The 21,218-nt window shown below is 70.4% G+C and overlaps 2 protein-coding genes and 1 long non-coding RNA gene across 6 annotated transcripts; 2 read left to right on the top strand and 1 right to left on the bottom strand.

Annotated features, from left to right (window-relative positions):
• The first annotated feature begins 571 nt into the window (after window positions 1-571).
• LOC119871275 lies at window positions 572-7,581 on the top strand. The gene is made up of 4 exons (XR_005357412.1): window positions 572-2,872; window positions 3,796-5,958; window positions 6,729-6,802; window positions 7,174-7,581. It is a non-coding gene; the product is annotated as an uncharacterized LOC119871275 (long non-coding RNA).
• A 775-nt stretch (window positions 7,582-8,356) lies between these two features.
• On the top strand, window positions 8,357-20,932 carry IDUA (alpha-L-iduronidase). The gene is given in 14 exon segments (NM_001313883.1): window positions 8,357-8,529; window positions 8,983-9,123; window positions 17,372-17,457; window positions 17,571-17,678; window positions 17,913-18,008; window positions 18,090-18,292; window positions 18,613-18,792; window positions 18,903-19,119; window positions 19,266-19,478; window positions 19,566-19,687; window positions 19,879-20,004; window positions 20,083-20,159; window positions 20,522-20,622; window positions 20,790-20,932. Coding segments are annotated over 14 exon segments (1,968 nt in total). The 5' UTR covers window positions 8,357-8,374.
• Window positions 8,846-14,912, bottom strand: SLC26A1 (solute carrier family 26 member 1). 4 transcript variants are annotated; one of them, XR_005357411.1, is made up of 5 exons: window positions 13,281-14,911; window positions 12,762-12,884; window positions 11,886-12,503; window positions 9,545-11,322; window positions 8,846-9,434 (listed from the first exon to the last, which is right to left on the bottom strand). XR_005357411.1 is itself a non-coding variant. In XM_038533630.1 (4 exons), the coding sequence occupies exons 3-4, from the start codon at window positions 12,474-12,476 to the stop codon at window positions 9,793-9,795; spliced, it is 2,121 nt and encodes a 706-aa protein (XP_038389558.1). In that variant the 5' UTR covers window positions 12,477-12,503; window positions 12,748-12,884; window positions 13,281-14,912; the 3' UTR covers window positions 8,846-9,792. The 4 variants fall into 4 exon arrangements, 3 of the variants coding, with proteins under 3 accessions (XP_038389558.1, XP_038389557.1, XP_038389559.1); XM_038533630.1 differs by having other exon boundaries at window positions 8,846-11,322; window positions 12,748-12,884; window positions 13,281-14,912; XM_038533629.1 differs by having other exon boundaries at window positions 8,846-11,322.
• Window positions 20,933-21,218: the final 286 nt, after the last annotated feature.

Below are 21,218 nucleotides of genomic sequence, written 5' to 3'. Positions count from 1 at the left end.
CCCCGCCCGGGAGCCCGAGCCCCCGCGGCGGGCGAGCGCCGGGTCCGCGCTGCGGCCGACGGGGGCCGCCGCCTCCCGCCTGCCGCCCCCCGCCTGCCGCCCCCGCCTGCCGCCCCCGCCTGCCGCCCCCGCCTCCCGCAGACCCCGCGGTCCGCGCCCGGCTTCCGACTGCGCCCGCCGCCACTGCGCACGCGCGCGCTTGGGAGCGGGGCCGGGGCGGGGCCCGGGCGGCGGGGGCGGGGCCGGGGGCGGGGCCCGGGCGGCGGGGGCGGGGCGGGGGCGGGGCCGCGCGAGGGGGGCCGCGCGGGCCGGCGGGGAGGGCTGGGGACCGGGCTGGGGCTCCCCGCCGCGCGTCTGCACCTGCCCTGAGCCGCGCCTGCGCACACGGACACCTCCCACGCGACACGCGGGTCCCGCCGGCGGTTCGGGGCTGCCCGCGGCCCAGCCCGGGGGCCAGAGGGTGGGTCTGCAGCAAGGCCCGCCCCCCGCCCCCTCCTGCCGCCGCCGGCCCCGCGTGGATCCTCGCCGCGTGGGCCCCGCCTGCCCGACAGGGCGAGGGCGCGGCCGCGTCCTCAGCAGGCTGGGAAGTCACGGGTCCGGGCAGCCGTGGCGGGCACCCCCACCCGGGCGCGGTGCCCCTCCCGACGGCTCTGGGGGAAGGCCCGAGGGGCCGGCCCCCTCCTCGGCCCCCTCGCCCCGCCCCGCTAGGACAGGCCCGGCGTGTCCACGAAGGCCACCCTGACCCCATCGCCCGCGCACAATCACTCGGTCCCTTCTGTGGGCCTGACCGAAATGGGCATCGCGGGCCAGGGGCTCCTGGGGACCCGCCTGTGGTGCGGTTCCCACCTGCTGCTGGTGGGCCGTCCTCCCGCCGCGCGCCCACCCTGGCAGACAGGCAGGGGCTGGCTCCCCTGGGTGCCCGGAGGGTAGAGCCCCAGGTCCCAGAGGAGGAGGAAAACAGGGTGGGGGTGCAGCCAGCGGAAGATAAGGACCCAGGGGAGTGACTACACACCAGGGACACAGAAGGCAATGCCAGGAGGTGGGCTGGGCCTGCAGGGAGACGGCAGAGTCCCCAAGGGGCAGGGGCCCCAGGGCGGCTCCAGCTGCGGGCTGCAGAGGCACACAGGCAGCGGCAGAGACAGGTCCTAGGGGACAAGGTCCGCTCCCCTCTCCTGATCTCCTCCCAGCACCCCCCGGCTGCCTTCCACCCACCCCGCTGCCCAACCTTGCCCTCGGCCCCTCCGGAGCCACCAGGGAGGCCCCGGCCCCAGCCCCAGCCCCCACCTGCCTCCTGGCCCTGGAAGGTCAGCCGCCCCCACGAGCTTCTGGAGGAGCCGACCCTGGGGCCTGAGGGGCAGGGAGCGCCTGAGGAGGGCTGCTGTCCCGCACAGCCTGCTCCGACACGCAGCCCTCAAAGCCGCCCCAAACTTCTCAGGCCACCTGCCAAAGCGCTTAGCAGCTCGTAGCGGAGGCGGGACACACCTCCTCCCGCCCCCCCACATCCGTGCTCCCTCGGTGGCCTCGGAGCGCAGGCACGGAGCTTCCCCCTCCCCAGGCTGAGGCCGAGGCCCAAGGTCAGGGGATGCACAGCCACGTTCAGCGGGGGTCGTCCTGACTCGCACACGGCGGCCTTCACGGGCAGCAGAGGGAGCACGAGGTGGGCAGTGTCTCCGAACAGGGCCCTGACCCCGTCTCTGTCCCCACTACCACCCTCCAAGGCCCCACCCCGCAGGCCATCCGTGGGGGTGAGAGTCTCAACACACGAATCAGTGACGGAGTGACTGTGTTGTCGAGGCCACTCCGTCTGTGACGCTTTGCTACGGGAACCCCGTCAAAGCCCCAGGGGCCAGCTGGCTGCGCACCGTGGGGTCACTGGCGCTCACACCCTCGAGCCCGTGGCTGGGCCTCTTTATTGCCGGTCACATCAGGCGCACACAGCCGCTCCACTGCAGGGGGACGACGGTCGCGTCTGCTGCTCTGACCAGGCTGCTGCATGGTTGCCGGACCTCGGCTGTTGGGAAAAAATGCTTCCAGGAACTCTGGCCCATGGACACGTGGCCCCTGGAGTGACACTGCTGGGCCACAGGACATGCTGCGTTCCCCTCTACCACGTAACCCCGGAGAAAAATAAACCCGCACAGAAATAAAAATGTTATGTCCGCTGGCAACGTAGGAGGGTTCCCTCTGCTGCGCGTTTCTGACAACCCCGCACACGCACGGTTTCACAATTTCAGCCTTTCTGGTAGGTTTGGTGTTGAGGAAGGCTCCAGACCCTTGCCCCAGCTTCATCTGCCACCTGACGCTCTTCCCGTAAGGCCCTGGCCCGAGCTCCACCATTTTTCTATCAAGCGTCTTTTCCTTAATGACTCATAGTTCATCGTATGCTCTGGAGGGGACAGTTGTGTCCGCTGCAGTCCACACTCCCCAGCCGCGCGCCCACACCCCAGAACTGGGACCACAGGGACAGGGAACCAGGGCTCCTGGGGAAATGCAGGCTCGGCCTCCTGGGAGCCCCTGGTCGCAGGACTCTTGCCAACGGGTCCACGCAGAGCCCTGTTTCGTGCGGCTTCCGTTTACAGGTCCCTCGTCCAAGACACTGCAGACCCATGAGGAACCGTGGCGCCGGCGCCACTGACCTTGGCCGGGTCGGAACCCGCGCAGCTCGCGGTCACAGCCGCGGGTGCTGGGGGCCTGGGATCTCCAGCACCACGCAGGGGGCACGTCGGGCCGGGGCCACCGGCCAGAAGCACAAAGTGAGGGGAAAGCGGCCCAGAGAGACACCACGAAGGACGCTGCTTTCCTGTGTGAGCTGCGCGCCGCCTTGCTCTGCCTCCGCGTGGGACGCCAGGCCACTCTCATTTCTCGGTGCTCGGTGTGTGTCCCCGAATGACCGAGGAAGTGTGGGGACTGTGGACTGTGGGCTTACAGACGTGGCTTCGTGAGTGGGCCAGTGGGCGATTCCAGGGCCGTGGATACGGACGTGTGATGGTCAGCGCCGCCTCCGCGCAGGACATCCCGGCTCGCTGGGCGGTGGCTGTCGTGAGCAGGCCGACCGCGGTCCTTCCCGGGGCCTCGGAGCCGGTGGAGCTCCTGCCTGCTCGGGGCGGAGGATCCTGGTTCGTCTCCCGAGTCCGCCGGCCGTGGCAGTGGGCATGGGCCTGCCCGCCCCGGGCTGCGTCTCTAAGTCGGGATGCGAATCACCATAGAGCTTCAGCCGTCCGCATCCAGGCCAGATAAGAAATCACCCTCATTTTAGAAATTGACTAACAGCACAAACATCTCCAAACCCAGAAAATACCAGGATTTTTATTCATAACTGCTTGCAACTCCCCATCATCATATGTTTCTTGGTGACATTTTTTTAAAGGTTTTATTTATTCATGAGAGACACACACAGAGAGAGAGAGAGAGAGAGAGAGAGGCAGAGACCCAGGCCGAGGGAGAAGTAGGCTCTACGCAGGGAGCCCGACGTGGGACTCAATCCTGGGACTCCGGGATCATGGCCTGAGCTGAAGGCAGACGCTTAACCGCTGAGCCACCCAGGCGTCCCGGTGACATTTTTTAAAAAAGATTTTATTTATTTATTCATTCATGAGACAGAGAGAGAGAGAGAGAGAGACACAGGCAGAGGGAGAAGCAGGCTCTCTGCGGGGAGCCCGACATGGGACTCGATCCCAGGACCCCAGGATCAGGCCCTGGGCCAACGGCGGCGCTAAACCACCGAGCCCCCCAGACTGCCCACAGTGACATTTTTTATTGTTTCTTCTTGTAACAATCTTCAGTATTACTTTCCAGGGAGAAAAGAGGAGAACTGCGAGTCTCTAACGCCGTGTGTGCTGCTCCACCGACAGCTCCCTCCCCACTGCTCGCAGCCACCGCCACCACCACCGGGTCTGCAGGGGCCTTCTGCAGGTGTCGCCCACAGGCTGGCAAGCGTGCAGTGCCTGGTCCCAGGCGCCCCCACGGATCGGATGAGCCTTCTTCCGTCGTGTCCTTGTCACGTTGGCCGCGAGGGCTGTACGTTATCTCGGTGTCAGCATTTCCTGGTAAAGCAGCAAATGTTTAATCCTGTTGCGAAAGTCCACGTGATCCAGTCCTTCGGGTTAACTGCCAGGGCCGTTCCTGGAAGCTGTTTCCTGTGCCAGGGTGACTGGTGTTGACGCCGCGACACAAGGAAGTGACTGGGAACACCACAAATGCGCTCGCCGCTCGGCTAAATCGCACCTGAGGTTTCCAGCCCCTGGCGTCCCGGTGGCGGATCCACAATCCCAGAAGGCTCGCCACCTCCCCAGAGGCCCCGGTGGTTGGGAAGCACGGGGAGCTGCGGTGGCGGGGACCCCTGCGGTCCTCCTGTCGTCCTTTAGCAAACTGTACGGAGCCATCTGCCCTGACGGCACCACCAAGGCCCTGCGGGAACCCGCCAGCCTGCGAGCTGCTGCGTCCCTGTCCACCTCCGCCATCCTGACCCCAGCTGGCAGGTGCTCCGGATGGGCGGGCCGCGCTCCCTCACACGCCTGCTGCCTTCTGTCCTCCAGAGTGTGAGCCCGCCTTCCCGAGCTCGTGGCCCCTTCCTCCATCATTGAACCGCAGCATCTTTACCCTAAAATGTGTACCCAGGATTTTTCTTAAAGATCGTCTTTATTTATTTGAGAGAGAGAGAAAGAGAGCGAGCAAGCGGGGGAGGGGGGCAGAGTTAGAGGGAGAAGCAGACGCCCCACAGAGCAGGGAACCGGATGTGGGTCTGGATCCCAGGACCCGGAGCCGATGCTTGCCCACTTGCTCCACTGGGCCCCCCGCCCAGGACATGTTTTAATCAGATGGGGTTAGGTGACAACAACCAAGCTCTGCCCTTGGAAGGGTGATTTATTACTCACGTTCCCCAAGAGAAGGGGGTGCACCACACTCGGTGGGCCCCAGGGGAAGCAGAAACCAGAAGCCGGAGCAAAGGGAACCTGGCCCAGAGCCTTTTCTGGGGTGACGATTGGGTGGTCTGAAGAATTTCGCAGGCCCAGGCTGCAGCGCAGTCCCCAGGTGTCCCGTGCCTGGCCTTGGGGTGCTGTGGGGGAAGAGGGTTGGCTTGGCGTGTGAGACACGACGGGCGGGTCGGGGGCCTGGGCTCCTCTCCAGGAGCCGCGTGGTGCCGGAGGGGCCCCGGGACCACGACCCCAGATGCCGGAGCATTGAGAATGAAGAAAATAGGTAGAGTCAGGGGTGCGGGGTGGGGGGGTTACGTGCCAGGAGGTTCAAGCCAGACTGTGTTTCAGAGGGAAAATGTAAGATTCGGCCTAGGAGGAGGACGGGGAAAGGTGCCGGCCCAGGGGAGGCGCCCGCCGGCCCTTCCCTCCCAGCTCCCTCCCGCCAGCCAGAGGCTTGAGTGAAAAGCCTGAAACCAGAAGGAAAGAAAAACAGAAGAAGGGAGAAAATGCACGCCTGACTTTGCCTGGAAAAATTAAGAGCGACTAGCGGTGGATTGGCACAACCTGGTGCCGTGCTCGCACCCATCAGGGCCCCACACCCAGTCCCCCACGCCATTTACGACCTACCCAGCCGCGGGAGAAGGGTTTGCTCTTGCCCACGGGCTGAGACTGCGGCTCTGGGCGGACCCGAAAGCCGCGTGCGCCTCCCCCCCGCCCGTGGGTGCTACACGGCCCCCCGAGCCCTCCGAGGGGACTCCTGGACAGGGTCCCATTGGCTCCCACTGGCGACGCACTCGTCCCCAGGCCCCGGCTGCCGGGGGCCCCTGGGAGCTGGCAGGCCGTGTGAATGGCACCCTGGGCGCAGGACGGCCCTGCATGGACGGACCCAGACCCGGCGCAGCGCGTGCCCCAGCGACAGCGCCCGTCTCCACACTCGTACACGTCGGGCTGTTGCCGAGACACTGGCCCTTGAGGAAGAACGCTGGGAATCTCTTGCCTCAGAGATGCCAACACTATCCCCGAAGAGCACGCGTGTCTCCAGGTATGCCCAGGCCACCGTGTGCGTCCTGAGCACGACACGCTCACCCTTCGCAGTTGCAGAGCTACGCACACGGTAACCCCGAGCCCCGTCGCTAACCTGCTGCATCCCAGCAGGCCGCACTGAGCCGCTTTCCCTGGGACACACCACGCTCTTCTCGCAATCCCAATCCTACCCCAGCCCAATGGCTAGGCCCCCCATCGGGTCCCCATCTGGCCCCAGGCCCCGAACTCCCTCAATGAAGGGCCCTTTGCCTAGTGCGCAGCTGGCACGAACCTCAGGAGCCTTCCTGTGGCCCTCCCTGTGCCAAAGGGGGGTTTGCTCAGCCTCCGTGTCACCGACCCTCGTCCCGTGAGGCCCTTTCCGACCTCGCCCCACCCATAGGGTCCCTGGGTGGCCTGGTCCCTGGTCTCCTGTCTCTCAGGATGTCTACAAACTTCTTCCTTCATGGGCATCGTTTCCCGTGTGCGTCTTACTGCACCTGCCTACGCAGACCCTGAACAGCAACTTCAGAACAGGCTCCGAATCTCTCTCTTCTGAGGTGTTCCAGGGCTGCTCCCGGGTCACACTTCCTCTGCCTCCCCCACACGAGGAGGCTGTGATGACACATGGGGCCCATCCGGATCATCCAGGATTATCTCAAAATCCTTAACTTAATCAGGCCTGCAAGTCTCTTTGCCACATAAGGTCACACGCAGAGGCTCTGGGGTGAGGACCGTGGATAGTGGGCAGCGCAGTGGGCCTGCTGATCACGGCCTTTCTTCCACTCACAGCTTCTGTGTGATCATCTTGTGCCCTAATCCTCTGCTGTATTCAAGCCCCAGGAGCCCCGACACTATGGTTTTGTGTAGGTTTTTTTTTTATCTTTAAGATTTTATTTATTATTCGTGATATATATAGAGAGAGAGGCAGAGACACAGGCAGAGGGAGAAGCAGGCTCCATGCAGGGAGCCCGTGGGACTTGATCCCGGGACCCTGGGACCTGAGCTGAAGGCAGGCGCTGAAGCCCTGAGCCACCAGGGCTCCCGGTTTGCGTAGGTTTATGTACAATGTACCTGCCCGGTACCCCTGGCTGTGCTGGGTACTCTGAAGCCAGGTGAGGCTGGCAGTGACCGAGGTCCTCAGACTCCATTTCTCTGAAACGTCTTTATTTGACCGTCTCTCCTTTCTTTTTTTTTTTTTTTTTAAGAATTTTATTTCTTTGTTCATGAGACACAGAGAGAGAGGCAGAGACCCAGGCGGAGGGAGAAGCAGGCCCCTGCAGGGAGCCCGACGCGGGACTCGATCCCGGGACCCCAGGATCACACCCTGGGCTTCGGGCGGCGCTAAACCGCTGAGCCACCGGGGCTGCCCCTGACCGTGTCTTTCGAGTATAGTCCTGCTGGATTTGGCGTTCCAGGTCTCGGTGTCCTCGCCGCGGGTTCGGCGCTTCCCTCCCAGGCCCGGGGGCAGCGGGCCTGGGCCTGTGCCTGTGCTGGGGGCCCCGGGGCTCCGGGCTCTGCTCCGCCGCGCCTGCGGGCCTCCCGCGCCTCTGCACAACCGCCGGCCTGGGCTCTCCGGACACGGCTTCTGACACCGGCCCGGGGGCGGGCCTCGCGGGCTGCGGTCTCGGTGGTCGCTGAGCACGGGCCGGGCCGCACCTGAGCACCCCAGCACCGGCGCCGGGCCTCGCGGTGGCGGAGAGCTCAGGGCGGGAGGCTGCGCGGCTGCCCGCGGACCCTGCTCCCAGCCCTCGCCCCACGCACCCGCGCCGAGCCTCACCGCCGCGCCCCCGTCCCGCCGCCGCAGGTCGGAGCCGCCCAGGGGCCGCCTGGCCCGAGCACAGGCTCCTCCGCGGGCGGCGGGGAACCGCGGGAGGACCCGCCACCCAGGGGCGGCGCTCCGGGTCCGCAGGCTGCGGCCCCGCCCCTCCCGGCCCCGCCCCCGCAGCGAGGCCCCGCCCCTCCCGGCCCCGCCCCCGCAGCGAGGCCCCGCCCCTCCCGGGCCCCGCCCCCGCAGCGAGGCCCCGCCCCTCCCGGGCCCCGTCCCTCCCCGCCCCTCACTAACCCCGCCCCCAAAGGCCCCGCCCCTCCCCGCGGCCCCCGCCCCCAGAGACCACCCCTCCACAAAAGGCCCCGCCCCTTCCCCGCCCCCACGGAGCCCTGCCCCTCGCCTCGAGGCCACGCCCCCGCAACAGGCCCCGCCCCTCCCCGAGGCCCCGCCCCCAGCGACACCCCCACAAGGCCCCGCCCCCACGGGCCCCGCCCCCTCACCCCGAGGCCCCGCCCCGCCCCGCTCCGCGGCCCCAGAACCCACCCACGTGGTGTGCGACCCGGAGGCGGAACCGGCCGGCGCGGCGTAGACCCGGGCTCCCGGAGCGCTGTGGGGACGCGCCCCCCGCCCCCGCCCCCGCCCCCGCGCCCGCGACCCCCGCCCGGCCATGCGGCCCCCCGGCCCCCGCGCCCCCGGGCTGGCGCTGCTGGCCGCGCTGCTGGCGGCGCCCCGGGCCCTCGCAGAGGCCCCGCACCTGGTGCTCGTGGACGCGGCCCGCGCGCTGCGGCCCCTGCGGCCCTTCTGGAGGAGCACCGGCTTCTGGTGAGGGCTCCGCGGGGGAAACTGAGGCCCGACAGGCCCGGCCCGGGCTTCTGGGCCCCCGTGGCCTGCGGGAGAGCCGCGGCCCCGCCCTCGCGGCTGCACCCGGGCCCGCGGGAGGGGCAGGGCCCGGGACCGTCCAGGGGCAGGCGCCGTGACCTCGGCCGTCCCTGGGGTGACCGCACCCCACCCCCCCCCCCCCCCCCCCCACCCCGGCCCCAGCTGCGGCCCCGCCCAGGGGAGAAGGAGCAGGGTGCTGCCGGGGGGTGCTCGCCCCTCCGAGCCCCGGTCTCCGTAAACACGAGACTCCACCACAGCCTTCCTGCTCTTGGGGTCATTTTATTCCGGGGCGGAGCGGGGGTTGGCAGGCACTGCCCGGGCCGCTGCTGGAGCCTGGCGTCCTGGGCCTCCCGGGCCGTCGGGGGCACTAATGCCCGCCCCCTCGCTCTGCCCCAGCCCCCCCCTGCCGCACAGCCAGGCTGACCGCTATGACCTCAGCTGGGACCAGCAGCTCAACCTGGCCTATGTGGGTGCTGTCCCTCACGGGGGCATCGAGCAGGTCCGGACCCACTGGCTGCTGGAGCTCATCACGGCCAGGTGAGTGGTGGGCAGCTGGGAGAGCCGGCTGGGGGCTGGAGAGCGAGGCTGGGGCAGGTCAGGTGCGGAGGTGGGCGGGAGGCAGGAGGGAGGGGGGCCCATCGTCCACTGTTCCTCGTGGAGAGGCTGTGTGGGGGCCGGGCGGCCCCTGGACTGGGCACAGCTGGCTCCCCGCGGGGCTCACTGAGGGGCTCAGGGTCAAGGTGGTGTCTCCTGCAGTGGCTCCGTGGCTGGACACACCCACGCAGCCCGGCCCTGTGCTCACCGGTCAGGCCTTGGAGGAACGCGGCCCAGGGGCCCTGCCCTGCAGGCTGCAGGCATAGGGGACACCCAGGGGTGTGTTTGGAAGTCCAGAGACACAGAGATCCTCGCACCCCCGGCCGCGGTGGGACTGGCACGGGACAGGCCAAGGGACCAGTACCCGATTGGCACCTGGGAGGCATCCTGACCACGTCGGGGCCCTTGTTCAAATAAGACGGTGACACCCGGCGTCACGTTGACTTGCAAGACCACTGTTGAAGCTCTTGACTTCAACGGGCCTGGGTCCCTGTGTGCTCCCTGGCTCCCCCAGGCCAGAGGGCACAGCCTCCGCTTGGAGGGTTGAGGTGATGGACACGGGTGACTGAGCCGGAGCCTGCCTGCCGGGGGCCCCGGGGTCGGGCGCTGGCTCTAGAGGGTGGAGTCGGTGGCTGCTGCCTCCCTGCGGCGGGCTCGGGCCACCTGCACGGCGCCATGCACGCTGTGGAACAGCTGCGCCTCCTCGGCCGCGTCCCCCGGGTCGTCCCCGAGGAAGCCACCTCTCCTCAGGGTGTTCCTCACCAAGGGGCTGCAGCAGGCCAGGAGCAGGGTGATGTCCAGGGCCCCGTAGTCCCGGCGCAGGTCCCGCAGCGTAGCCACGCCGGCTGCATCCAGGAAGAGCAGCGGGGCGCAGTCGATGACGACGGCGTGGAAGCCGCCCTCCGTGGGCATCAATGCGGCCGAGCTGCCCGCCGGGCCCAGGTCCACGCCCCCGACGGCGTCCCCCTCACCCGCGCCTGCGCCCAGGCCCCGCTCCTTCCTCCTGGCGGCGGCCTGCCCGGCATCCAGCCCCGTGAGGCCGTACAGCGACCGCAGGAAGAAGTCCTTGTTGGCGTAGTAGAGCGGCCCCGCGAAGCGGAACACCCTCACCCCGGGCTCGGGGACCAGGCCCTCGAACTCCGCGGCGTCCTCGTAGAAGCCCGTGTCCCCGATCTGGGCGAGCAGGACCGCTCGGGGGCGCTGCGTGCGGCCGGCCAGGCTGAGCAGAGACAGGACGAGGCCGGCCAGCAGCCCCGCCTCCACGCTGAGCAGCACGCACGTGGCCGCCGTGGCCACCCACACCAGCGCGTCGGCCGGGCTGAGCCGCCACAGCTGCGGCACGTCCCTCACCTTGCGCAGGGCCCCCCGCAGGCTGACCACGATGACGCAGGCCAGCACGCAGCGCTGCAGGTCCCGGAACAGCGGCGCCAGAGCCAGCAGGACCAGCAGCACCACGGCGGCGCTGACCACGCTGGACAGCTGCGTGCGGCAGCCGGTGGCCGTCTTCACCAGGGTCTTGCTCAGGGCGGCACTGGTGACGTAGCAGTGGAAGAAGGCCGGCAGCACGTTGCAGCAGCCCACGGCCAGCAGCTCCTGGTTGGCTCGCACCGAATAGCCGTGGCTCCGGGCAAACATCTCCGCCAGCGAGATGGAGAAGGCGGACGCCACGAGGGCCAGGGGCACGGCATCCAGCACCACGCGCCACATCAGCCCAGGGTCCGGCACCCGGGGGGCCACGAAGCCAGTGGGGATGTCCCCGGCCACGCTGGAGCCGAAGCGTTCGTGGAACTGCCCGTAGTGGGACACTAGCGTGGCTGTCACGATGACCAGCAGCTCCGTGGGCAGTGGCACCTTGAGGCGGTGCCGGCAGCGGTCTGCGAGCTCCTTGGCGGCCAGCAGCACGACCAGGCACGTGGCGCTGGTGAGCACGTCGCACAGGTTGGCCTGGCCGATGGAGCGCAGCAGGCTCAGCCACGTGCTGACCACCATGCCGAGCCCTTGGTGCCGCGGGATCTGCACGCCTAGCAGGTGCCTCAGCTGGGAGGTCAGGATGGTCACCGAGGCCCCCATGGCGAAGCCATCGAGCAGTGGCTGGGAGAGGTAGGCGGACACGAAGCCCAGCCGGAGGATGCCCATGAGGACCTGAGGACAGAGTGTGGTCAGGGCAGCAGGCGGCCGGGCGGCACAGGGTGGCCGTGGCACGGAGCCTAACGCCCCTTCGTCGCTGTTGTTCTTTCCTGAGTGAACTGTGTCCAGAGTCCCCTGCACACGCGTGTGCTCACACAGGCACAGCGGACCCTGGAGGTTCCCGGTCTGGTCCTCTCACACGTGTGGGCTCCAGACATTGGAAAGCAGCTCCTTCCTCCCGCCCTGCGAGTGGCACTGCCCCCTCCCAGGAGACCTGGGGCCCCTCGGAGGGTGACCCTGGGGTGGACAGGAGAGCCCTGGGTGTGGGGACGCTGCGGGAAGAGAGGCAGCCTCTCGGGGTCTCGCCCAGGACGGGAGACCGGGGAGCCATGTGGGCCACACTCGGGCCAGCCGCTCGTGTCGGGGCTGCAGGCCTGGGGGCCCACCCTGGGGAGCCGGCCCAGCCCACCTGGGCCCCTGCCCGCTCTGTCCTGGCCTTGTGGGTTAAAGCCGGCGTTCTCCGAGCCCCGACCCCATGCTGCCCTGGGCTTGGCCCTCTCTCGGGGTCGGCCCCTCACCTGGTAAATCCCGGCCACCAGGGTGAGGGCGGTGGCGACGCGAATGGCGTAGCAGTCCTGCCCGCAGTCCGGCGGCCCGAGCCCCGCGGCGGAGGCGGAGGCGTTGGCGGCGCTGCCGTTGGCCGCGGGCCCGGGGCCGTCCTGGGCAGGGCCAAAGCCGGCCAGCAGGAGCTCGCGGTCCACCACCTGGCCCACCATGAGGCACAGCAGGCTGAAGATCCCCACGGACACGTGGCGGGACGTGCCCATGACGAAGTAGATGAGGTTCGCGAAGAACGACGTGTAGAGGCTGTAGATGGGCTGCAGCCCCGCCAGCAGCGAGTAGGCGATGGCCTGGGGCACCAGGATGATGCCGATGACCAGCCCCGACATGACGTCGCCCGCCAGGGCCTCCCGCGGCCGGTACTGGCGCAGCCAGCGTGTGGCGGGCAGCAGATCCTGCACCCATGCCCAGGCGCCCCGCGTGCTGCACGTGCAGCTGCGCCACAGCCTGGCTTTGAGCGTCTCGCGCAGGCCCAGGGGCACCGGGGACCGCCTGCGCACCAGCACCGGCCCCCCGCCCCGCCGCGGGCACTCAGGGGACACCTCCATCCTGGCGAGCCACGCTCTGGGGAAAACCTGCAACGCAGGGGGCGTCAGGGCGGTGCGGGAGGGCCGTGCAGGGACCCAGGCCTCTCCCCTGCTCGCCGGCCACCTCCCTGTACGGCCCTGCCCCGCGCACGGCCGAGGCCCCTCCTGCTCCCCTCCGCACCCCTGGACCCTCGGCCACCCTTCCATCACCTCTGTACCCTGGGGGGTCTGCCCCCCCCACACACACGGCGGAGGCTCCTCCTCCTCCCCTTCTGCATCCCGGGACCCTCACCGCCCTTGCGTCACCTCTGCACCGTGGGCTTGGAGGGAGGAAGACGGCCCCGGCTGCCCCCGATGCCCCCTGATGCAGAGACCCCGCGTCTGTGCTGGGAGGGCTGCTCCGACAGCGGCGCTGGCCGCCCCAGGTCCCTGCAGCGGAATTCCGGGACGTGCTTTGGGGGGGTGTCAGCGGGGCCGGCGGGGAGGGACGTTGGGGTGAGTGGCCTCTGTGCCCTGCTGGGGCACCCGGGGCCGCCCTGACATGGGCTGGGGTCAGAGCCCATGGCTGCGTCCCTGTTCCGAGGTGGCTCAACCCCCAGGACTCGGAGTGGAGGACAGGCAGGCACAGGCCCCGTGAGCCCCGGGGGACCTGGGGTTGTGGTTCCTTCCCGGGAGGGCCTCCCCACCCAGGCCCCCCGCCCGAGCCCCCAGGGTCCAGGCCTGTGCCCAGGGTCTCCAGAGACTCCAGGCCGCCCTGGCCCCTTCAGCGGGGCTACCCCGCGGTGCGCCCGGGACTCCGCGGTCCTGCAGCCCCCGGGCTCTTACCTGCGGGAGCCCTGACGGCGGCGGCTGTGCTGGTCGGCGGGGCCGGGGCCGCGGGGTCTGGCCGGGCGGGGGCCGCCGGCTGCGGGCTGAGCTGGGCTTGCGGTTCAATGATTTACCCCAGAGACTGCTGAGTCATGGGCTCCCCCAGACCTGCGTTACCTGAGCGGCTAATCCAGGTGCTCCGCCCGCCCGCCCGCGAGCCCAGCTCCCAAACAACTGCGCGCCTCCCCGCCGCCCCGCATGTGCACAGTGTGGGCGAGGGCGCTGGGGTCCTTGGGGAGGCGGGCGGCCCGTGAGCGCAGCCAGGCCTGGGCGGGGGCAGGCGGGCCGTGACCCCCAGGCTCCGGGGCCTGTGCGCAGTCAGGGCTGACCACGGGTGGGCAGAGGGCAGGGCCCGGGAGGCCTGGTGTCTTCACCCCCCATCCTCCCCCATTCTGCCGTGACACGGGCTGGTCTCTGCCGGAGCGTGGGTGCCGTGTCCCCGCGACCGCTGTGCACTGGGCCGCTAGGGCCCCGGGCTCTGTTCTGTGTGCTGGGCGGGCAGAGGCCGCTGGCTAAGTGCGTGTGCACGTGCGTGTGGATTGCCGAGGGCAGGCGGCCAGCAGGCAGCAGGACGCGCCGTGGCCGGGTGTGCACCAGCAGATGTGCCCCACCAGTGACTCGCTGCGGGGTGCAGGTGGCCGTCTTTAAAGTGCTGTTCCGCTGTCAGTCGTGTTTCCGTGGAGTCTGCAGGTGCACTTCCACCACCCGGATCTGGGGGTCATGCGCAGAGGGCGCACCCCACGGGCGGCCTTGGCCAGAGCTCCTGCTGCGCTCCCGGGGCAGAGCTCGGGTCTTCCCTCCACAGTCAGCCTGGACCCCCTTGGCCTGCGCAGCTGTTTGCCAGCTCAGGAGCCGTGTCGGGGACGCGGGTGGACGTGGGGGGCAGCTCAGAGCCTCGGGCGTCCCTGGGGCCTGTAGGCGCTCAGGTGCTGAGGCCAGTAGCGGGTGAGGGGGCTCGGCCTTTGTCTCCTGCCCCAGCTCCTGCTCAGCCCCGAGCAAACCCCCGGGGGGGGGGGGGCACAAGTTGTGTGACACAGAGGACTCTGGTGCACGGAGCGGTGGTGCCATGCACGTGCGTGCTGGGTGCTGGCGTGGGCCCCGGGTGACTCCGGGTGGAGGCCCGCTGTGGGAGGGGGCCCTGCCTCTGCGGGAAGGGGAGGGCGGCAGTGTCTGGGGCGCTGGGCCGCAAGCGCCTGGGGGGAGGCTCGGGCAGGTGGGGATAGTTCAGGGAGGGCTCCTTGGGGCCCGGAGCCCCCAACCCGCGGCTTGGGCGTGGGCCCCTCCCGCCGCCTCCCTGTGCATGGAGGCCGCTGGTGGGCGCCGCCGTCTGCCCCGCGTGACCTAGGGCCCACTCCCCGCCGCCCCGCGCCCCCAGCTGCAGACCTCACCGGCGGGGTTCACCCCCTGGAACCTCCCCCACGGGCCTTCTGGCCGGCCCTGGGCCACGGGGCCAGCTTCTGCATGTGGGCCTGGAATCACCGCTGTGAAGTGCCCAGTACACTGCGCTGCGAAGGCAACCGGGGGCCCTGGGCGCAGAGGCCGGACGCAGCTCCGCTCGCAGGGCGCCCCGCCCCGCCCTCTCCTGCCCCCCCGCCCCGCCCTCTCCTGCCCCCCCGCCCCGCCCTCTCCTGCCCCCCCCCCGCCCTCTCCTGCCCCCCCCCCCGCCCTCTCCTGCCCCCCCCCCACCCCCCTGCCCCGTCCAGGCCGACGCCGGGCGCGTAGGGGGCGGGGCGTGGCCGCGGCTCCGAGCTCCTGCCCCCGCCCCCCCTGCGCGCCCCCCACGCCCGCCCCGCGCACGTGCAGCCGGGCCCCCCCACGCCCCGCCCCGCCCCGCCCCCGCCCGCGCACTCACCCCGGGGCGCCGCTCCGTCCCCCGCGCACGCGCCGGCCCTGCGGTGGGGGGCGGGGGCCGCGCGCCCTGAATGGGCCCTTTGTGCCGCCGCAGCCGCCCGCGTGCCAGGAGCCGGAGGAGGCCGGGGCCGCGGACCGAGGCTGTCGTGGCCGGTCGCAACCCCCCCGCCCCCGCCCCCGCCGCGGCCTCTGGCACCGGGACGCCCCGCGGGAGCCCTCAGCGCGGTCTCGCACGGCCTCCCGGGCCCCGACAGGTGTACTGGCCCCCAGGGCATCCCGGGCCGAGGCCGGCGGGGGGCGCAGGCTGGGGAGGGGCGGGAGGCCCCCCAGGCCCCGGCTCCAGCGGTGCAGGCCCGCCGGGCGCGGGCGGGGTGCAGGGGAAGGGGAGCCCCGCACAAGCAGCCCCCGCCCCTCCCCCCGAGCGGGACTTTGGAACCGTCTGTCTGCTCATTTAATTTTTACCCAACGCTTGTTGGTTTTGCTACCAGTCCTGACCTTTGGATGGGAGGGAAATGGGGGGGGTGAGCCCCGCGGCGGCCCCAGGGGTGGGAGGACGCAGCCCCCGGAGCGGAGCAGCCGCAGGCAGGGCTGGGAGCGGGGGACAGCGCGGCGCGGGCCGAGGGGTGCACGGGGGCCGCCGCCCCGTCCCGCTGCGCCACCCAGCGTCCGGCCAAGCCCTGGGCGGTGACCCCAGCCGGCGCCGCCCCACCTGGCGTCCACGCCGTCCCCCCGGCTGCCACGAGGGGGCGCACAGCAGGCCCCCCTGCCGTTGGCCACCTGCCCGGCAGATGGACAGACGGACTGACGGACAGACAGGGGAGCCCTGAGATGCCTGCCAGCCGCCTGCCCGTGCTCCTGGGCAACACCCCCACACTCAGTGCTGACACTGCACGAGCCCCACGGCCAGGTCCGCCCACGCCCCCCTGTGCCCCACACCCCTGCCCAGCCAGCTGCTCAAACCCAGGCCCGGGGCTCTGCGAGGCGGCCCCCGCACCAGCAGATGTCCCTCGACCGTGGCCACCCATCTGCAGGTGCGCCCTGTGCCCCGCCGCGCTCCAGGTGGCCACCACCCCGTCCTGGCACTTCACCCCGCCCCCGGGGGCCCTCTCCAGACCTCATGGCAAGGGCGGACCTCTGGGGACAGTGACAGGGTCAGCGGTGGTCGGGCTGGGGGGGTGAACGGGGGGAGGACGGCGGCCTCGGGGCCGTGACGCCGGGCCCTGGGATACCGCAGGGGGCACCTGCCGTGATGCGTGCACCCAAACCCACAGAACGCACAGCCCAGGGGGTGACCCTGACGCCCGTCTGTGGCCTGGGTGAGGACCACGCGTCTCCATGACACGCCCACTCCGGTGCAGGTTGGGGGGGCTGTGCCTCTGGGTAGGCGGGGGAAACGGGCTGTCTCCGTACCTCCTTCTCGGTTCTGCTGGAGACCTCAAACTGTCCCCAAAACGTCTAACAACGTCATGGCAGTTTTCTACTGGGATCTGTGAAAGGACTCCCCGTTTCACTGAGTTGGGGTCCCATCCTCACCGGGGTCATGAGGCCTGCGTGACCGTGTCTGTCACGACCACACCCTTCCTGCCCCAGGTCCACTAGCTTTCTGCTGCTTCGTTACATTTTCCCACCACAGGGCCTTTGCCCGTGCCACTCCGACTATTGTCTCTGGTATGCTCATTGCTGGCTCTGTCCCATTATCTAGCAGGTCCTAGGTGTCACCCCTGACGTCCCCTACCTCTTAAAGGTTCAAGTAGTTGCCTGAAGGTTCTATCCCCTTTGGGAACGTAAGCCTGGAGGGAACCAGTCCAGGAGGAGTGTAGTGGGGTGGGGCGCTGCGCCCTCCCAGTTCCCACTGCCTGCGGCACCTCCCAGAGCGTGGGGGTGCAGAGGAGGAGGCCATGGCGCCTTGTGGCCTGCTCCATCCTGTTGCACGTTCTTCCCGGGAGACCTGCCGCCTCCTGCCACCCCTGAGGCCAAAGCCGTTGCCGGCTCCTGAAGGCTTGGGGCGGGTTCCAGTGCAGGCTGGGCTGTGAGTGACCCAGAGACTTCCATCCTCAGTGTTTTCCAGGGGAGGGGCCGTGGGGCATGGGGACTGGAGTCCTGTGTGGCAATTTGCAGGCCCCCTACCTGCTCCAGTGTGGCCACAGGTCCAGCCGGGGTGCCGTCCCTCTGCCCTGACTCCAAGCGTCCTTCTGCAGGGAGTCAGCTGGGCAAGGCCTGAGCTACAACTTCACCCACCTGGATGGCTACCTGGATCTCCTCAGGGAGAACCAGCTCCTCCCAGGTAGGCCGCCAGCCCCGTCCGGGGACCTGGTCCCTCTGGGTCCTCACTGGCCGCGTGCGGAGGACTGGCCTCCGTAGGCAGGTGGCAGCTGACGGCCACCTTCTGTGTTGCAGGTTTTGAGCTGATGGGCAGCCCCTCCCAGCGCTTCACTGACTTCGAGGACAAGCGGCAGGTGTTGGCGTGGAAGGAGCTGGTGTCCCTCCTGGCCAGGAGATACATCGGTGGGTGGGCACGGGCCGCGCGCCCCGCAGGCGGTCCTCCCCCATCACCCAGGCCCCACGCCTCCCGAGCCACGGTCTCCTGATGGGGGCAGGGGCCGGGTGGGGTGGACGGGGCCCAGGGGAGCCACATCCTGGTCACAGCCAACATCACCATCAGCATAGGCGGGCCTCCCTGTGAGCTGGGGCAGGCGTGGCATTCGGGGGAACCATGGGTGACCGTGGGGCGCTCTGCAGGGAGGTATGGACTCTCATACGTTTCCAAGTGGAACTTCGAGACGTGGAATGAGCCAGACCACCACGACTTCGACAACGTGACCATGACCCTGCAAGGTGGGTGGTGCCTCCCGGGGTCCTGTGAGTGTGGAAGGGGGCCCTCAGGCACCAGGGTGTGGACGCCTGTCCCTGTGCCAGGCTTCCTGAACTACTATGACGCCTGCTCCGAGGGTCTGCGTGCTGCCAGCCCGGCCCTGCGCTTTGGCGGCCCCGGGGACTCTTTCCACCCCTGGCCGCGCTCCCCCCTGTGCTGGGGCCTCCTGGAGCATTGTCACAACGGCACCAACTTCTTCACCGGGGAGCTGGGGGTGCGCCTGGACTACATCTCCCTCCACAAGAAGGTACGGTCGTCCCTGCACCCCCTGCCTCGCACCTCGGCTCCGTGTCCCTGCCGTGCGGCCCCTGCATTGCCCCCCTGCTCCGTTTCCCTGCCCTGTGGCCCTTGCATCACCCCCCGGCCCATGCTCCATGCCCCTGCCCCACCCACCTGCCCTGCAGCCCCTGCATCACTCCCTGCCCCTGCACTGGGGCCCCTGCATTGCTCCCCGGCCCCATGCCCCTGCCCTGCGGCCCCTGCCCGCCGCCCCTCTGCCTGCACGCGCTCCCGCTCCCGGGGCCGCAGGAGGGCTGCCCGCAGTGGTGCTGAGGTCAGTCTCCGCAGGGCGCGGGGAGCTCCATCTACATCCTGGAACAGGAGCAGGCCACCGTGCAGCAGATCCGACGGCTCTTCCCCAAGTTCGCCGACACCCCCGTTTACAACGACGAGGCGGACCCGCTGGTGGGCTGGGCCCTGCCGCAGCCCTGGAGAGCCGACGTGACGTACGCGGCCATGGTGGTGAAGGTAGGACCCCAGGCCCTGCCCGGGAGCGGCCTGCCCCGGGGCGGGGGGGGGGGGCGGGGGGCGGGCGGGCCTGGAAGCGCCTCCCGCCCGCCCGGCCCGCCCGCCCGCAGGTCGTGGCGCAGCACCAGAACCCGCCCCGGGCCAACGGCAGCGCGGCCCTGCGCCCCGCGCTCCTGAGCAACGACAACGCCTTCCTGAGCTTCCACCCGCACCCGTTCACGCAGCGCACGCTCACCGCGCGCTTCCAGGTCAACGACACGGAGCCGCCGCACGTGCAGCTGCTGCGCAAGCCGGTGCTCACGGCCATGGCGCTGCTGGCCCTGCTGGGTAACGCGGCGGCGGCGCGGGCCCGAGGCCGGGGGAGCGCGGGGCGCGCCCTGCAGGGGACGGGCGGGCTGGGGGGCGCGGGGGCGGGCGCGGGGCGGGCGCGGGGGCCCGAGCCGCGCCCGCGACCGCCGCACCCCCGCCCGCAGACGGCCGGCAGCTGTGGGCCGAGGTGTCGCGGGGCGGGACGGTGCTGGACAGCAACCACACGGTGGGCGTCCTGGCCAGCGCGCACCTGCCGGCCGGGCCCCGGGACGCCTGGCGCGCCACCGTGCTGCTCTACGCGAGCGACGACACGCGCGCCCACGCCGCCCGCGCCGTGCCCGTGACGCTGCGCCTGCTCGGGGTGCCGCGGGGCCCAGGTGAGCCGCGCCCGGGGGCGGGGGGGGCGGGGCGGGGCGCCGCGGGGGGCGGGGCGGCCGGCGTGGCTCCAGCCGCAGGCTCCGCAGGGCTCGTCTACGTCACCCTGGCCCTGGACAACCCGCGCTGCAGCCCCCACCGCGAGTGGCAGCGCCTGGGCCGGCCCGTCTTCCCCACGGCGGAGGAGTTTCGGCGCATGCGCGCAGCCGAGGTCCGCAGGGGCGGGGCGGGGCCTAGGTCAAGGGGCGGGGCTGCGGGGCGGGACCGAGGGCCGCGGGGCGGGGCCTAGGTCAGGGGGCGGGGCCTAGGTCAGGGGGCGGGGCCTAGGTCAGGGGGCGGGGCCGCGGGCCGCGGGAGGGGCGGGGCCGAGACCGAGGCCCTGAGTGCCGCTCCCGTCCCCAGGACCCGGTGGCCGAGGCGCCGCGCCCCTTCCCCGCCAGCGGCCGCCTGACGCTCAGCGTGGAGCTGCGGCTGCCCTCGCTGCTGCTGCTGCACGTGTGCGCGCGCCCGGAGAAGCCGCCGGGACCGGCAAGTGGCCGCCCCCGCCCCCGCCGCCCCGGGCCCGCCACCCCCGCCGCCCCCATCACGGAGCCTCTCTCCCTGCAGGTGACCCGGCTCCGTGCCCTGCCCTTGACCCGTGGGCAGGTGCTTTTGGTGTGGTCGGATGAGCGCGTGGGCTCCAAGTGCGTGAGTGCGCTCTCCCCGCGCGCCTGGGGCCCTCCGGCCGCTGTCCCCCCGCCCGGCCCGCCCCTCGCGGCCACAGTGCCCACGGGGTCACTCCAGTGCTCCTCCCCGCCCCCCCCCCCCCCCGGTTACCGCCGCACGGTGGCCCGGACCTCACACCCTGCTTGGCCTGGGTCGGGGCACCTGCAGGGAAGGTGTGCAGGTGGCGCCCAGGCTCCAGTCCCCTTCCTACCCCGAGAGCGGCCTGTGGCCCCTGCAGGGAGAGTCCAGGGCCCCGGGGAGGGCTCAGAGGGGGAATGCGGCTGAGTCCACCCCGTCCCCCCACCTGGGTGCCAGTCCTCCTCCGGTCCGACCCCCCCAGGTGCCTGTGGACCTATGAGATCCAGTTCTCCGCGGATGGAGAAGTGTACACGCCCATCAGCAGGAAGCCATCCACCTTTAACCTGTTTGTGTTCAGCCCAGGTGTGCTTGCCACCCTGTGCCCTGCCCTTAGCAGTCCCGTTTCTGGGCCTCAGCCCGCGTCCCCTAGGGTGCGGCCCAGGGTTTGCCGAGCCCGGAGCTACGGAGCTCTAGACCCTTGGGGTGGGCCCAGGGGGGCACACATTCAACAGGTGTGTTTGCCTCCTCAGAGTCAGCCGTCACCTCTGGCTCCTACCGGGTTCGAGCGGTGGACTACTGGGCCCGACCGGGCCCCTTCTCGACCCGCGTGCACTACGTGGAGGTCCCTGCACCGTCAGGGCCGCCACGGCCCAGTGACTGTGAGCGGTGCTGACCTCGGAGCCGCGGAGGCCAGGCGCTGAGATGGGCCTCCAAGGAAGGCCCTCGTCCGCCGGGGATGGACGCAGCCCGTCCGTGGGCTCCGCTCCTTCTGTGCTGTCTCACTCCCTTAAAGTGCCTTTGCGCTCACCAGTCTGGGTCGGCCTTTCTGGGCAGGCACGGGGCACACTGGGGACCGTGGCTGCCCTCAGCCTTACAGCTGGCAGTAGCGACGTGGGCCTGAACCGGCAGGTGGAAGGCCAGGCCCAGGCGGCCCCTCTGGCCCCCCCAAACCTGCCAGC

This window comes from Canis lupus, chromosome 3 (assembly GCF_011100685.1).
Source record: "Canis lupus familiaris isolate Mischka breed German Shepherd chromosome 3, alternate assembly UU_Cfam_GSD_1.0, whole genome shotgun sequence".
NCBI classification, from domain to species: domain Eukaryota; kingdom Metazoa; phylum Chordata; class Mammalia; order Carnivora; family Canidae; genus Canis; species Canis lupus.
The sequence above is the reverse complement of the archived record's forward strand: the minus strand, read 5'-3'. Positions and strand labels throughout refer to the sequence as shown.